This window comes from Ochlerotatus camptorhynchus, unplaced genomic scaffold (genome assembly GCF_037179485.1).
Source record: "Ochlerotatus camptorhynchus isolate MF236.1 unplaced genomic scaffold, CSIRO-AGI_Acam_v1.1 ptg000213l, whole genome shotgun sequence".
Classification (NCBI taxonomy): domain Eukaryota; kingdom Metazoa; phylum Arthropoda; class Insecta; order Diptera; family Culicidae; genus Ochlerotatus; species Ochlerotatus camptorhynchus.
The window spans coordinates 929,481-943,795 of NW_027040703.1; the positions used below are offsets into that span (position 1 = coordinate 929,481).

At 42.3% G+C, this 14,315-nt stretch overlaps 1 protein-coding gene across 2 annotated transcripts in view; it reads left to right on the top strand.

The window, feature by feature from the left end:
- smg (smaug) overlaps window positions 1-10,620 on the top strand; it is a 65,706-nt gene extending 55,086 nt beyond the window's left edge. For both annotated transcript variants that reach the window (XM_065224623.1, XM_065224624.1), the window contains one exon: window positions 7,896-10,620. In XM_065224623.1, the coding sequence (XP_065080695.1) occupies window positions 7,896-8,712 (817 nt within the window). In that variant the 3' untranslated portion in view covers window positions 8,713-10,620. The remainder of the gene's footprint in view (window positions 1-7,895) is intronic.
- Window positions 10,621-14,315: the final 3,695 nt, after the last annotated feature.

Consider the following 14,315-nt stretch of genomic DNA (forward strand, 5'->3'; position numbering starts at 1 on the left):
GCCTTACTTATGAGAAGGGCCTATGAAAAATGCACATGATATCTTCAAAAAATTGTATCTCGGAAACGGTTTGTCCGATTGGTTTGGTGTCTTGGGCGAAGTTTTAGACAATTGTTGCTAATTGAGGAGCTTACATTTGCAGTTCTCAAAAAGGTGTATCTCGAAATCGAGTTGTCTCATCGGTTTGATGTCTGTGGCGATGTTCGGCAATAGAGAGAAAATATGCACAGTATAAACACATCCAGTTTAAATGGATTAAACTGTTAGGCGATATGCAAGAGTTGAATGCACATTTTCAGCACAACGCACCAAAAATCTTTTGAAGAAATCATTGTTCCTGATAGTGGGATTTTGTAACTTGTTTTTCAAAATACTTTTAAGGCAGAGAATTTCACTTGAATCTTTAAGCTGTCAGTGTCATTTTAACTCAAAAATTTCCAATCTTTCCGAAAAAAAAACACTTTTGAAACTGGAAAAACACGGAGTACATCCGAAAAGGGCCAAAACTTATTAAGTTATCAAAAAAAAAACAATAATAAATCAGTAATATCTTCTAAACGGTGCATCTTAGAAAAATGTTACCGAAGTACTTTTTGTTTGCAAATTTGATGTACTTTCATAACATTAGGGTGACAAACTTTTTTGACTTTTCTTAATAGCTTTTTTGAAAATTGTATTTTTTTAAAAAACAATTTTTTTCATTGTAACCTGTTTTTCTCCAGAACAACCTACTGTGCACTAAATAGCATTTTCAGTCAGCTATAACATAAGGATAATAAAAAAATTATTGACATGTCACTTTAAAGGGAAAATTTATATTTTAGTTCAAAACACAAATACCAAACTTTTTTTTTACCGTGCATATTTTTTCCATATAACACCAACAATTGTCTAAAACTTCGCCCAAGACACCAAACCAATCGGACAAACCGTTTCCGAGATACAATTTTTTGAAGATATCATGTGCATTTTTCATAGGCCCTTCTCATAAGTAAGGCTAGATTCAAAATGGCGAACCAAGTATGCAAAACGGCGTTTTTCTTCCCCAAAAACTTGTATGCAAGGTTTCATGCAAATCAAAAAATACAAAAAATAAAAACTGGAAAAATTTCCCACTTGTTCGTGGAACCGCTCATCTACACGTTGTTCCCGTTCCTAAAATACCCATATTGTAGGGTATTTGACACCAATTGTCACTATTTTGAATTTCGAAATGGCGTCGGGTATCGATTTTCAGCATCTACATGCGTTCCCTTTTCCGAAAATATTGAGGAAAATATCCTATTGTAGCGTAATTGACACTTTTTCTGAAAACCGATGGCCGTCGTTTTGGATTCCAAAATGGCGTTGGATATCGATTTTCGGCACCTTCGCGTCGTCCCTGTTCCGAGAATAACCATATTGTAGGGTATTTGAGACTTTTCCTGACCCCAATGGCCGCCATCTTGGACTCCAGAAGGGCCTCGTTAATTTACTTTTCGTTTGACATAAAATAATATATTATTACTACGGATGCCATCCCTATCGGGAACCGATATTGTGCGGATACTACGGCTTTACTTCCCTTCCAAAGGAAGACGTGACCAGAGATTTTTATACTTAACGATCCTCCGCACCTCCAGGGGTGCAAAGGGCCTTTGTGAAAGATTTCCATCCTGGGCGATTACTAGCTTTGGCCTTGACCTGTGCCCAAGTCAAATTTCGGTCAACGTTCTTAATTTTACTGTTTAGGCTGCGCCACCACGAGCCTCTGGGTCTGCCTCTGCTGCGATGTCCTGCTGGATTCCAGTCCAGTGCTTGCTTGCAGATTTCGTTTCCGCTCCGTCGTAAGGTGTGGCCGACCCACCTCCACTTCCGTTCACGAATTTCTGTCTCTATTGGCTTCTTATGGCACAAACTATGAAGCTCGGAATTTGAGATCCAATTGTGGGGCCACCAGGCACGAATTATATACCGCAGGCATCGGTTGATAAACACCTGCAGCTTCTGAGTGTTCTCCGCTGATACGATATACACACCATGTTTCACTGGTATAACAGCACAGACTTCACGTTTGAGTTAAAAATTCGGATTTTGGTGCGTTTACTGCCCTCGCCTTCTTAATCCGTGCACCTATGTCACTCTTGGTGTCGCCGTCCGACGCTATCTGGCTGCCAAGATATTGGAACCTGCCTGCCCAGCTACCGTGAAATTGGAACGGTTTTCCGACATCCAACGATTTGGTCTTGTTGACGTTGATTTTTAGACCTGCTTCAGAGGAGCGTTCCACAAGGTCGTCGAGCTTACTCTGCAAGTCAGAGCGCCATTGTGCTAATAACGCAACATCATCAGCCAAATCGAAGTCGTTGACATGCTCCATAGTAATAGGCTGCCACAGCAACCCACGGTTCGGTACACGGTCAACGGCTCCAACCATGATCTCGTCGATTACGATGAGGAACAGTAGCGGTGATAATATACATCCTTGCCTCACACCCTCGATTACCCTAATGGGGTCAGACAAAGCTCCGTTGTGCAACACTCTGCATGAGAAAGCCTCGTACTGCGCTTTGATGAGGTTGACGATCTTATCAGGTACTCCCTTGCGTCTCAGAGCGCCCCTCAAGTTTTCGTGGTTTAGTTGGTCGAAAGCTTTTTCGTAGTCAATGAATACCAAGTACAGGGACTCTTGGAACTCATTGACCTGCTCCAAGATGATGCGGAGCGTGACAATATGGTCCACACAGGATCTTCCAGCACGGAATCCTGCCTGCTGTCGTCGAAGAGTCGCGTCGATGTTCTCCTGTATCCGATTGAGGATAACTTTACACAGAACTTTGTCGCATACAGTTGGATCAGTGGCGTCGCGTAACCTCACTTTTTACCTGTTCAACAGCTTTGAAAACGTTATTTAGGGTCATTTTAACATTCAAATAAGTTTCAAAATGCACAGGGTCTTATAATTTCACTGATTTATATTAATTGATACCAATATTGTTTTATTTGATTACGTTTTGAAAGTTGCTGAACAGGTAGATTGAGGTTAGGCCGACGCCACTGAGGTGGACGCCCTGCATCCAGTCGGCCGGAAAAGTCGTGGTGTCCCAGATATTGACGAATAGTTGATGCAACATTTGTGAGGATAGCATGGGGTCAGCTTTGAGCATCTCTGCTGATATGCGATCGACCCCCGGGGCTTTGTTGGACTTCATACTTCGGATGGCTGCTTCTATCTCCTGCAATGATGGAGCTTCAGTGTTGACGCGAGTAACGCGCCTCACCCTTGGCGGATCATGCCGAGATGTTGATGGTTGGTTGACCGTTAAAACTTCGAGGTTACTCTTCTGTGGACATGGATCGTTCCTGTCTTTCAACCGCCAGCTGCGCATTGGTGGACGGATTCAACTTGCATGGATTATCGCAGCTCAACCAGATTGCAAATTCAAAAGGCCGCATCCTCGATCTAATACTTGCAAATGACATCGCTTTGCCTAATTGTACGGTTTCAGAAGCCATCGAACCACTGACTTCTATTGATATTCATCATCCAGCCATAGAGGTTGCATTATCCCATACGGTCCCAGTTTCATACGAAGCGGTGCATGATAACACCAGTTTCAATTTCCGAAAGGCTGATTTTGCTGCGATGAATTAAGCTCTACTTGCTATCGATTGGAGTTACCTTAATTCATTCCAGAACTTGGATGATGCTGTGGATTTTTTCACGAACGCTGTAAGCAGTATTATCGCTGAACATGTACCTCTTGCTGGAGCTGCACAGAAACCACCCTGGTCAACCAATCGCTTGCGAATGCTTAAACGCCACCGTTCTTCGGCCCTTCGAAAATATTGCAGCAGTCGTTCGTTGCACTTAAAACTACAGTTCAATCGTGCAAGCCGAGCACACAGGAACCACAACCGTTTCTTGTACGCTCGGTACATAATTCGGATGCAGCGCAACCTACGTACCAACCCGAAGCAATTTTGGTCGTTTGTCAAATCTAAACGTAACGAAGAGGGTCTTCCTTCGTCAATGTATCTAGGAAATCTCTCTGCTGACTCAACTGCTGGAAAATGTGAACTCTTTGCATCCCAATTCAAAGTGTCCTTCAATAATTTCGCTGCGCAACCTGCTCAAGTTGAAGAGGCAGTTCGAGATACTCCACAGGACGTCTTGGACTTCGACAATTTCTACATCGATGAAAATGAGGTTGCGAGGGCAATAAGTAAACTGAAATTCTCGCTATCTGTTGGACCTGACGGAATTCCTTCAGCGATGCTGAAAAGATGTACTTCTGCGCTATGTCAACCTTTGATGAAACTCTTCAACCTTTCGTTTCAACAAGGAGTGTTTCCCTCGAATTGGAAATCATCATTCTTGTTTCCAGTTTTCAAAAAGGGGGATAAACGAGATGTCAGCAATTACCGTGGCATAACCTCCTTGTGTGCATGTTCAAAGGTATTTGAAATCATCGTGAACGTTCTTTTTGCCCGCTCTAAACATTACTTTTCGGTTGATCAGCATGGATTCTATCCAAAAAGGTCGGTTGCTACAAACCTTGCTGAATTTACCTCTCTGTGCATTCAAGCAGTCGATTCTGGGAAGCAGGTGGACGCTGTCTACATGGACCTGAAGGCTGCTTTCGATCGGGTTGATCATAACATCCTTCTGAAGAAGCTGGAGAAGATTGGTGTAACGTCTGCTTCAGTGGATTGGTTCAGGTCGTACCTAACCAACAGATCCTTGTGTGTAAAAATCGGTTCAAGTCAATCGGAGATGTTCGTTAATCAATCTGGCGTACCACAAGGGAGCAACCTGGGACCACTGTTGTTCTCCTTGTTTATCAACGATGTGTCACTGATTCTGCCACCGGGAGTGCGACTTTTCTATGCTGATGATGCTAAAGTCTACGTCATTGTAAACAGCTTTGAAGACTGTCTCGAACTGCAGAATATCTTGAATTCCTTCGAAAACTGGTGCACAAGGAACTGTATGACTCTCAGCATCGAGAAATGTCAGGTAATCACGTTCAGCAGAAAGTTCAAGCCAATCGTATATCCATATTCGTTATCCGGGCAACCTCTAGCGCGGGTACAACGTATTCGAGACTTGGGAGTTAGTCTCGATCAAGAACTCACTTTCCGGTTCCACTATGATGACATCATCTCTAGAGCAAACAGGCAGCTTGGATTCATTATGAAAATTGCTAGTGGATTTCGTGATGTTTTCTGTTTGAGGTCATTGTACTGTGCTCTAGTACGGTCAATTCTGGAATTTGGAGCAATCGTTTGGTGTCCTTATCACGATAGTTGGATTACACGAATCGAATCTGTACAGAGGAAGTTTGTACGTTATGCTTTCAGGAACCTTCCATGGCGTCATCCTCAGCATCTGACACCATACCAGGATCGTTGTCAGCTACTCGGAATAGAAACGCTGAAAAATAGACGTCAAGTTGCTCAAGCGATGTTCGTCGTTAAAATCCTCAGGAATGACATTGATTCACCATCCTTACTAGCAAGAATGAATATCTACGCCCCCGAACGTTTACTACGACGACGAAATTTCCTACAGTTTGAACCCCGCAATACCCTATATGGACAGCATGATCCGGTTAGATTTATGTCAGCTACCTTTGATGAAGTTTTTCATTTATTCGACTTCAACGTACCGGTGTCCACGCTGCAACGACGGTTTACTGACCATTTTCGTAATACTTGACTAAATTTGTGTAATTTTATTTATGTATATTTGTATGAACCCTACATTATGTTATTCATTAAGACAAAAAAGTGTCAGATGAATTATATCAAATAATAATAATAATAATAATAGTGTGCATCTTTCCAATGAGGTAAAGATCCAGACCAACCCTGGGACCTGGTAGCCTAAAGGGTGATACGGTCAAAATTTGGTCAATATCAACTTGACGTATTTCTTTCAATTTTGCATTTAAAAAACCTGAACACCCCTCATTTTGAAGGTGTGTGTGTGTAGAATGTTGCTCCTATTTTGATTTTGGAGTTCACTCTTCAGTTGTCAAAATGCCGTCCAAGCAAGAAGAGCAGCGTATCAAAATTTTGCTCGCGCATCGCGAAAATCCGAGCTACTCGCACGCAAAGTTGGCAAAATCGCTAAAAGTTGCCAAATCAACCGTTACAAATGTAATTAAAGTGTTTGGGGAACGTTTGTCGACAGCCAGGAAGTCTTGATCGGGGGGAAATCGAAAACCGGAAGCCGCTGAGACGACAAAGAGAGTTGCCGGTAGTTTCAAGCGAAACCCTAACCTCTCTCTCCGAGATGCCGCAAATAAGCTGGGTGTATCGTCTACAACCGTGCATCGAGCCAAAAAACGAGCCGGACTATCGACTTACAAGAAGGTAGTGACTCCAAATCGCGATGATAAACAAAATACGACGGCCAAAGCGCGATCCCGGAGGCTGTACACGACGATGCTGACGAAGTTTGACTGCGTGGTAATGGACGACGAAACCTACGTCAAAGCCGACTACAAGCAGCTTCCGGGACAGGAGTTTTATACGGCAAAAGGAAGGGGAAAGGTAGCAGATGTTTTCAAGCACATGAAACTGTCAAAGTTCGCAAAGAAATATCTGGTTTGGCAAGCCATCTGTACCTGTGGCTTGTAAAGCAGCATTTTCATAGCTTCCGGGACTGTCAACCAAGAAATTTACGTGAAAGAGTGTTTGAATAAACGTCTGCTGCCTTTCCTGAAGAAACACGGTTGTTCCGTACTGTTTTGGCCGGATTTGGCATCTTGCCATTACGGTAAAAAGGCCATGGAGTGGTACGCCGCCAACAACGTGCAGGTGGTTCCCAAGGACAAGAACCCTCCCAACACGCCAGAGCTCCGCCCAATTGAGAAATACTGGCCTATTGTCAAGCGGAACCTAAAGAAGACCAAAAAAACTGCTAAGGGCGAGCAGCAGTTCAAGGCAAACTGGCTTTCTGCGGCGAAGAAGGTGGACAAGGTGGCTGTACAAAATCTGATGGCAGGGGTCAAGCGTAAGGCCCGGCAATTCGGATTTGGAAAAGCGGAAGCCTAACTGAATATTTTTCCTGAATTTTATACTAATTGAACTTGAAAAAGAAATTTAATTTGATTTTTTAAATAAACGATTTCACCGATTTACACGCGTTTTCCCTTGACCAAATTTTGACCGTATCACCCTTTAATCCAACCACCTCAAGGTTTTACCAGGGCCCAGGGACTATTGTGATGTTGCTGCTATTGCAATTGAAATTGAATTAACTTTCAGGATTTTGGATGTGAAACCACTGTTTGTTTTTACTATTTCCCGCCATGTCTCAAAATGTGGAACAGTTAGAAAAAAAAACATCTAAGGGTAAGATAATTGTCATGCCATGGACCACTTCTCGTATCATGGGATTAAATCGAGGTAATAAACGGATCATGAACGTGCTGAAAACTTTAAGCGATTAAGCAAGCCTTTTCTTGTAGGTTTATTTTGAGTGCGTTACCGTTTTTGGCAACAAGCGATTTCTTTTTACATAAAATGTTTCGAACGCTTTATTCAATTTGAAATTGTACTGGACCACTCTTCATGGGTTAGTATATATCTCAGGAAAGAAATAGTTGATGAGGTCGTGTTGCCAAAACCGGGTAGACAACCGTACCTTGATTTTTTTTTAAAGAATTGCTGGTTGGAAATCAGGGAGTATCAGCGAATTTGGTTTTCTTCATTGAGTCGACACCCTGATGTATTGATTTTGTGATCTTCGACCGGTAGATGGAAATTCTCCCAAAAACTGTCCTTGAAAGTGCCGGAGCCCAAGACCATGTTGGCAACTTAACTTAAACTGCAATTTCTTGAAATTTCCAAAAACACATTTGATTTTATTTGACAACAATTTCCTTCCGTTTCCGCATTTCCAGGTGGTCCACAACGATCAAACACAAACCGAACAATCCACCCGAAGGTCAGAAAACGCCTCACCGCAAGAGTTCCCTGCAGTATTTCACTTCTCCGATGCAACAATCGCAATCGTCTCAGCAGCAGCCACAACCACCGCAGCAGCAATCCCAGCAGCAAAATTCCTCCTCTTCCCATACTCATCTTCAAGCGATTCCACATCAATACTACGGTCACGGTCACAACCCGAATGCCGGAACCGGTCACAACAACAATTACAACAAGAGTTCGTCCTATCCGAACTTTGCGTCGAATCTGTCCAGCGGTGGTGGCTCCGGAAGCAACATCAAACACCACGTGCAGCATTTACAGCAAGGCCAAGGGCAGCATCAGATCCAGCAACAGCAGCAGCAACAGCAACAACAGCAGCAGCAACCCCAACCGCAACCACAGCAAACACACCATACCCAACAACAGCAACAGCCGCAGGTTCCTCACGGTAACTTTATGTACCATCGCCACTCGCTGAACAACATTTCTGCGCATCAGCATCAACAGCAGTTCCTACAGCAGTTACAAAACCAACAGCAGCAGCAACAGCAACCCCCGCTGCTTCCGTCGATTTTCCTTACTGCAGTGAGCAGTGGTGGTGGTCCTCTTTCCAGCAAGGGCAAATCTCAACCGACGGATGCTGTTGGTTCCATCGCTACGGATGCGACCGTTCCGAAATCCAGTCCAGTGGATCTGCTGGGAAGTAAAAGCCAGAACAACAGTATCGGCGACATCAACAGCCGGCTGGAGTTTCTCTGTCTGCAGATGACCGAGCAGGCAATAAACTAAAGAGCGCATGCGCAGCGTAGCACTAGCAAGGATACAGTAGTGGCTAGTGGTAATTGTTACTAGAAACGTTGTTTATTTTAGGAATCGATCGCGAAACGATGCATGCCTCCTCTTCAGGCATGCAAATTAGTCGACGATAGAACTTGTAGTTTTATTTTTTTCAATTCTTGACGCTCTTCAAACCTTCTAAGCTTAAAACATACAAACAGAAAATGGAAGTAAGCAAATTCTTAGAAGCAGAAAAAAGGGAAACCTATATTTCGATAAACTCTATATATATAATCTATTCATCCCTCTCTCTCTCTCTCTCTGAATTGCGAAATGGAGGCAAAATTAACGCAAGGAAATGGAAATTTCTAATTAATGGTGTTGCAATATTTCCTTAGAGACAGGATTTGATTGTTTATCTGTTTGTGTCTGTTTTCACTAACTTTCTGACTCTAGGCTAGACAAGGACGGCAAATAGAAAACGAACGAAGTCGATGTAGGCAAATGATTACGACAATGAGACAAACGAGATGAAAGATTAAGTGTAGGAAATTTATTCATCTAAAGCGGGTATACATTTGAAAGTGGTAGTATTTTTTGTTTACAATTTTTCAGTCCTTTTTTTCTGTCTTATGAAATTATTTAGGTTTTTTTGTCACTACTTAACACACGTGCGAACACATATTTAGACGTAATTCTCTCTTTATACAAATTGAGCTAATAAATCAGCAGTCGCATTGACTATTGCGACCGGGGAGAGAATTAGATTAGATGTTCATAGTCTCTCCTAATTTCAAAAAGTAGGAAATCAAGCTTGGAAACCGAAAACGAAGGCAGTCCTATTACACTAAACGAAACGCAACCGGGATTGTGATTGTGTTTTGCGACCAGAGCAGATTGTTATTATTTTGTTTTTCTCGTCGGTACGTGCTAGCGTGTTTGCTGTGAATGTCGAAACCCGTGAATGTGGAACCATCTATTTATTCGAATCCGCAAACGTGAAAGCCGAAGAAAAAAAAAAAATGAAATGTTCACCTATTTATTATGGCAAAGAAGTTCTTTCAAATGTTCGTCGTCGGTTAAATATTTTGTTATGTGTACATATTTTGGAACAGATTACGTCTAGCGGGCTTATTTTGTAGGAAAAATAATTTATTTTTATCACTCACCGGAACAAAAAAATATTAAAAATAAAATAACAAAGCATATAGGAAGAGATGTTCAATTGTTTCATTGTAGATCAATCAAGCAGCGACATGTCTTCGAGATTTAAATCGATACCAGAAAAATATAAAGAAAGTAAACAAAAAATTAGTGTTGTTATGTATATTTATTGATAAACAAAGATATCATCGTTTTTGTTCTATTTTGTTTCTTTGATGCTGTGTCCACAATATTGGAGTAAACACACACACATACACTATTAGGCGTACTACTAACACTGATGTATGAGAAAACAGCAGCCAGGTGGGTCAGTGAATCAGTTAATGTTTGAAATTATTTTTCGATCGTACTAAATAACAAAAAAAAAAAAAAAAACTACATGCAAGCACACGGATGTGTAATGTAATTGAACAACTTACTAACCTAACACAAAGAACGGCAAGCAAAAAGTGATTTCGTCGCAAGTTGTATTCGGGCCAATATGGTGTGTGCCTGATGGATGATGAACTAGGAGGCAGTTAAAGTGCGGGGAAAGGGAACGAGCGAATGACGACGGGTTGAGATGAGCGGGATATTGTGTATGATTAAATCAATTAAATTATTAACTGCTAGAATGGGAGCACGAAGTAAACTGAGCAAGACGAGCGCAAGAGAGAGGTAGATTCAACAAGTTTTATGTAGTGGAGTTTTTATTATGAAAAAAATAATGGAATAAAACAAATCTAGTAATGGAATATATTTATTTTTGAGCCAATTCAGATGTTGATATATTGTTTTTATACAGAAGATATCCGATGGATCCTTGCCCCCAAAATTCATTAAATTTCAAGCTTTTTTTTTAATTTTTCAGAGAAGTTCAGTTCGAATTGAGGTAAGCCCGGAAATCTACGAACAAAAATTGAAATACTTAGTCGTCGTGGGTTGGTCTCTCGGTAGGTCACAAGCTTAAAACAACCGACTATCAATGTTGTGAAAAGTCCTGATTAAAGAGTGATACGGTCAAAATTTGGTCAAGGGAAAACCGGGAAAACGCGTGTAAATCGGTGAAATCGTTTATTTAAAAAATCAAATTAAATTTCTTTTTCAAGTTCAATTAGTATAAAATTCAGGAAAAATATTCAGTTAGGCTTCCGCTTTTCCAAATCCGAATTGCCGGGCCTTACGCTTGACCCCTGCCATCAGATTTTGTACAGCCACCTTGTCCACCTTCTTCGCCGCAGAAAGCCAGTTTGCCTTGAACTACTGCTCGCCCTTAGCAGTTTTGTTGGTCTTCTTTAGGTTCCGCTTGACAATAGCCCAGTATTTCTCAATTGGGCGGAGCTCTGGCGTGTTGGGAGGGTTCTTGTCCTTGGGAACCACCTGCACGTTGTTGGCGGCGTACCACTCCATGGCCTTTTTACCGTAATGGCAAGATGCCAAATCCGGCCAAAACAGTACGGAACAACCGTGTTTCTTCAGGAAAGGCAGCAGACGTTTATTCAAACACTCTTTCACGTAAATTTCTTGGTTGACAGTCCCGGAAGCTATGAAAATGCTGCTTTTCAAGCCACAGGTACAGATGGCTTGCCAAACCAGATATTTCTTTGCGAACTTTGACAGTTTCATGTGCTTGAAAACATCTGCTACCTTTCCCCTTCCTTTTGCCGTATAAAACTCCTGTCCCGGAAGCTGCTTGTAGTCGGCTTTGACGTAGGTTTCGTCGTCCATTACCACGCAGTCAAACTTCGTCAGCATCGTCGTGTACAGCCTCCGGGATCGCGCTTTGGCCGTCGTATTTTGTTTATCATCGCGATTTGGAGTCACTACCTTCTTGTAAGTCGATAGTCCGGCTCGTTTTTTGGCTCGATGCACGGTTGTAGACGATACACCCAGCTTATTTGCGGCATCTCGGAGAGAGAGGTTAGGGTTTCGCTTGAAATTACCGGCAACTCTCTTTGTCGTCTCAGCGGCTTCCGGTTTTCGATTTCCCCCCGATCCAGACTTCCTGGCTGTCGACAAACGTTCCCCAAACACTTTAATTACATTTGTAACGGTTGATTTGGCAACTTTTAGCGATTTTGCCAACTTTGCGTGCGAGTAGCTCGGATTTTCGCGATGCGCGAGCAAAATTTTGATACGCTGCTCTTCTTGCTTGGACGGCATTTTGACAACTGAAGAGTGAATTCCAAAATCAAAATAGGAGCACACATTCTACACACACACACCTTCAAAATGAGGGGTGTTCAGGTTTTTTAAATGGAAAAATTGAAAGAAATACGTCAAGTTGATATTGACCAAATTTTGACCGTATCACTCTTTATGATCCTCAAATTTTAGTAGGGGGGTTTGAGTTGTAGATCCCCCCAATTGTTAAGGTTTCAAAATTTGCAATCGTCGAATATTTAGGCCTATTCTGCGCGGTGTGTAAGATGAGGTGACACACACATGAGGTGACACACTTACCTTTCTCGAGTAACTCTTCATTTGATTTGCACCTCACCTGAGGTGACAATTGTGACGCGCAGCATAGGCTTAATTGAGTATTGAGAACATTTTTACTGATAACTGATCAATTTAGTTTTTCATATAGGGGAAGTGGGGCAATTTCGTCAATTGGGCAATGTGTCCACCCACATCACACATGTACTACCTTTGAATTTGGCTTGATCGATATAGCACAAGAAAGGAGCAAATTCAAACAAACCACTAAAAATCTGTATGGTGGGGCGTTATTCCGAGAGTCGAAGTGACTTTTGTCACTAGTGAAGTGTGAAAAGTCACGTCGTGGTGACGTGAATCTTCAATTGATTTGCACACTCTCGGAATAATCCCCAGGTAGTGTGGGACGGAGGTGACGAAGAAGTAACAACGCGGCGGAATACCGTATGCGTGATAATGTTTTCACCATCGTACAAACAAGGTTCCCGTGTCACCTGTGCATACAATGCCTTGGTTTTCTTTGCATGCACGTAACCTATAGCTCATACCGTAGTAGGCTGTGTATAAAAAAAATGATTAACTTAGTTTGACAGCTGCACCATGACGAAGTGGCAGCGTATTTGTGATTTGTCCCACGCGCAAATGTCGCAAAAAGACATTTCAATCGCCGTGGGAGTGTCCCGGTGGACCGTCAAAAGGGTTTTAGACCTAGAAAAGAAAGGACAATTATCCGCGAAGGTGGCCACAGGTCGTCCGAGGTCAGCTCGGGTTCCGAGGGTTATCGCTGCTATCAAAAGGAAGATTCGGGTGAATCCAGTGCGTTCAATAAGGAAAATGGCAAAGGAACACGGGATCAGTGACTTTACGGCACAGAAGATCGTAAAGGAAGATTGCGGGGCGAAGTCGAGGGCACGGAAAAAACTCACATTACAACCAACCGCATCCGGGAGCTACGAGTCGAACGATGCAAGAAAATCTTGAACTTCCTTAAGCGAAAAAATCCGGTAATCCTGTTCACCGACGAGAGCATGTTTACCGTCGATCCCGTATCAAATTCCAGAACCGACCGGTATATTAGTTCTCTTCCGGTAAAAGACGTGGCCGACGAGCACAAGAACGTGTATCTGATCAAGCATCCTGCTAGCGTTATGGTGTTTGGATTGGTGGCTTCCGATGGCAAAAAATGGACCCGGTGTTCATTCCAGAAGGCGACAAGGTCAACACGGAGGTCTACATCGGGATTTTAAGCAAGTATGTTCTTCCGTGGATCAAAGAACAGTACGGTCCGAAGCCAAATGTTGTATTTCAACAAGATGGGGCTCCGTGCCACACCTCGAACCGCACTCAGAAGGGCGAAGGATATGTGGCCGCCATCCAGCCCCGATCTTAATCCGCTGGATTACTCAATATGGCGCGTCATGAAGGCCAATGCCTGTTCTAAACGCCACCCGAGTACAGCAAGCCTCAGACAAACATTGACCCGTATCTGGAGAGAAATGAATCCAGACTACATTATTAGAACCTGCCGTACATTCCGGAAGCAGCAAGTGGAAACTCGATCGATGATTAACATAGTTTAAGACTCTGAGAAACATCCCCCCTTTGAATAAATAAAAAAAAAAAATTCGAAAACGAAATTTTTGAGAATTTTTTTAATTTTACATTGCTCTATGGTGCAAACATTATCACGGTAGTGTGGGACGGAGGTGACGAAGAAATAACAACGCGGCGGAATATTTAGTAAAACGAAACTTTATTTCTTTTCACGTGGCTTACACTCAAAAAAATTATCACATATCTAATGGATGAAATCCATGTGAATTTCACATAGCTTTCCTGTGATCACATAGCAGCAAATCCCACCACAAAATCACATGAATATTATGAGGCCGATGAAATTCATTTGAAAAATCATATAAAATTCATGTGATCGCATAAATGTTATGTGAAATTCAGATGAATTCCATTAATTTTGATTATGGATGAAAATCATGTGCGTTTCCAATGGAAGCTACATTAAAACTAATTTCGGT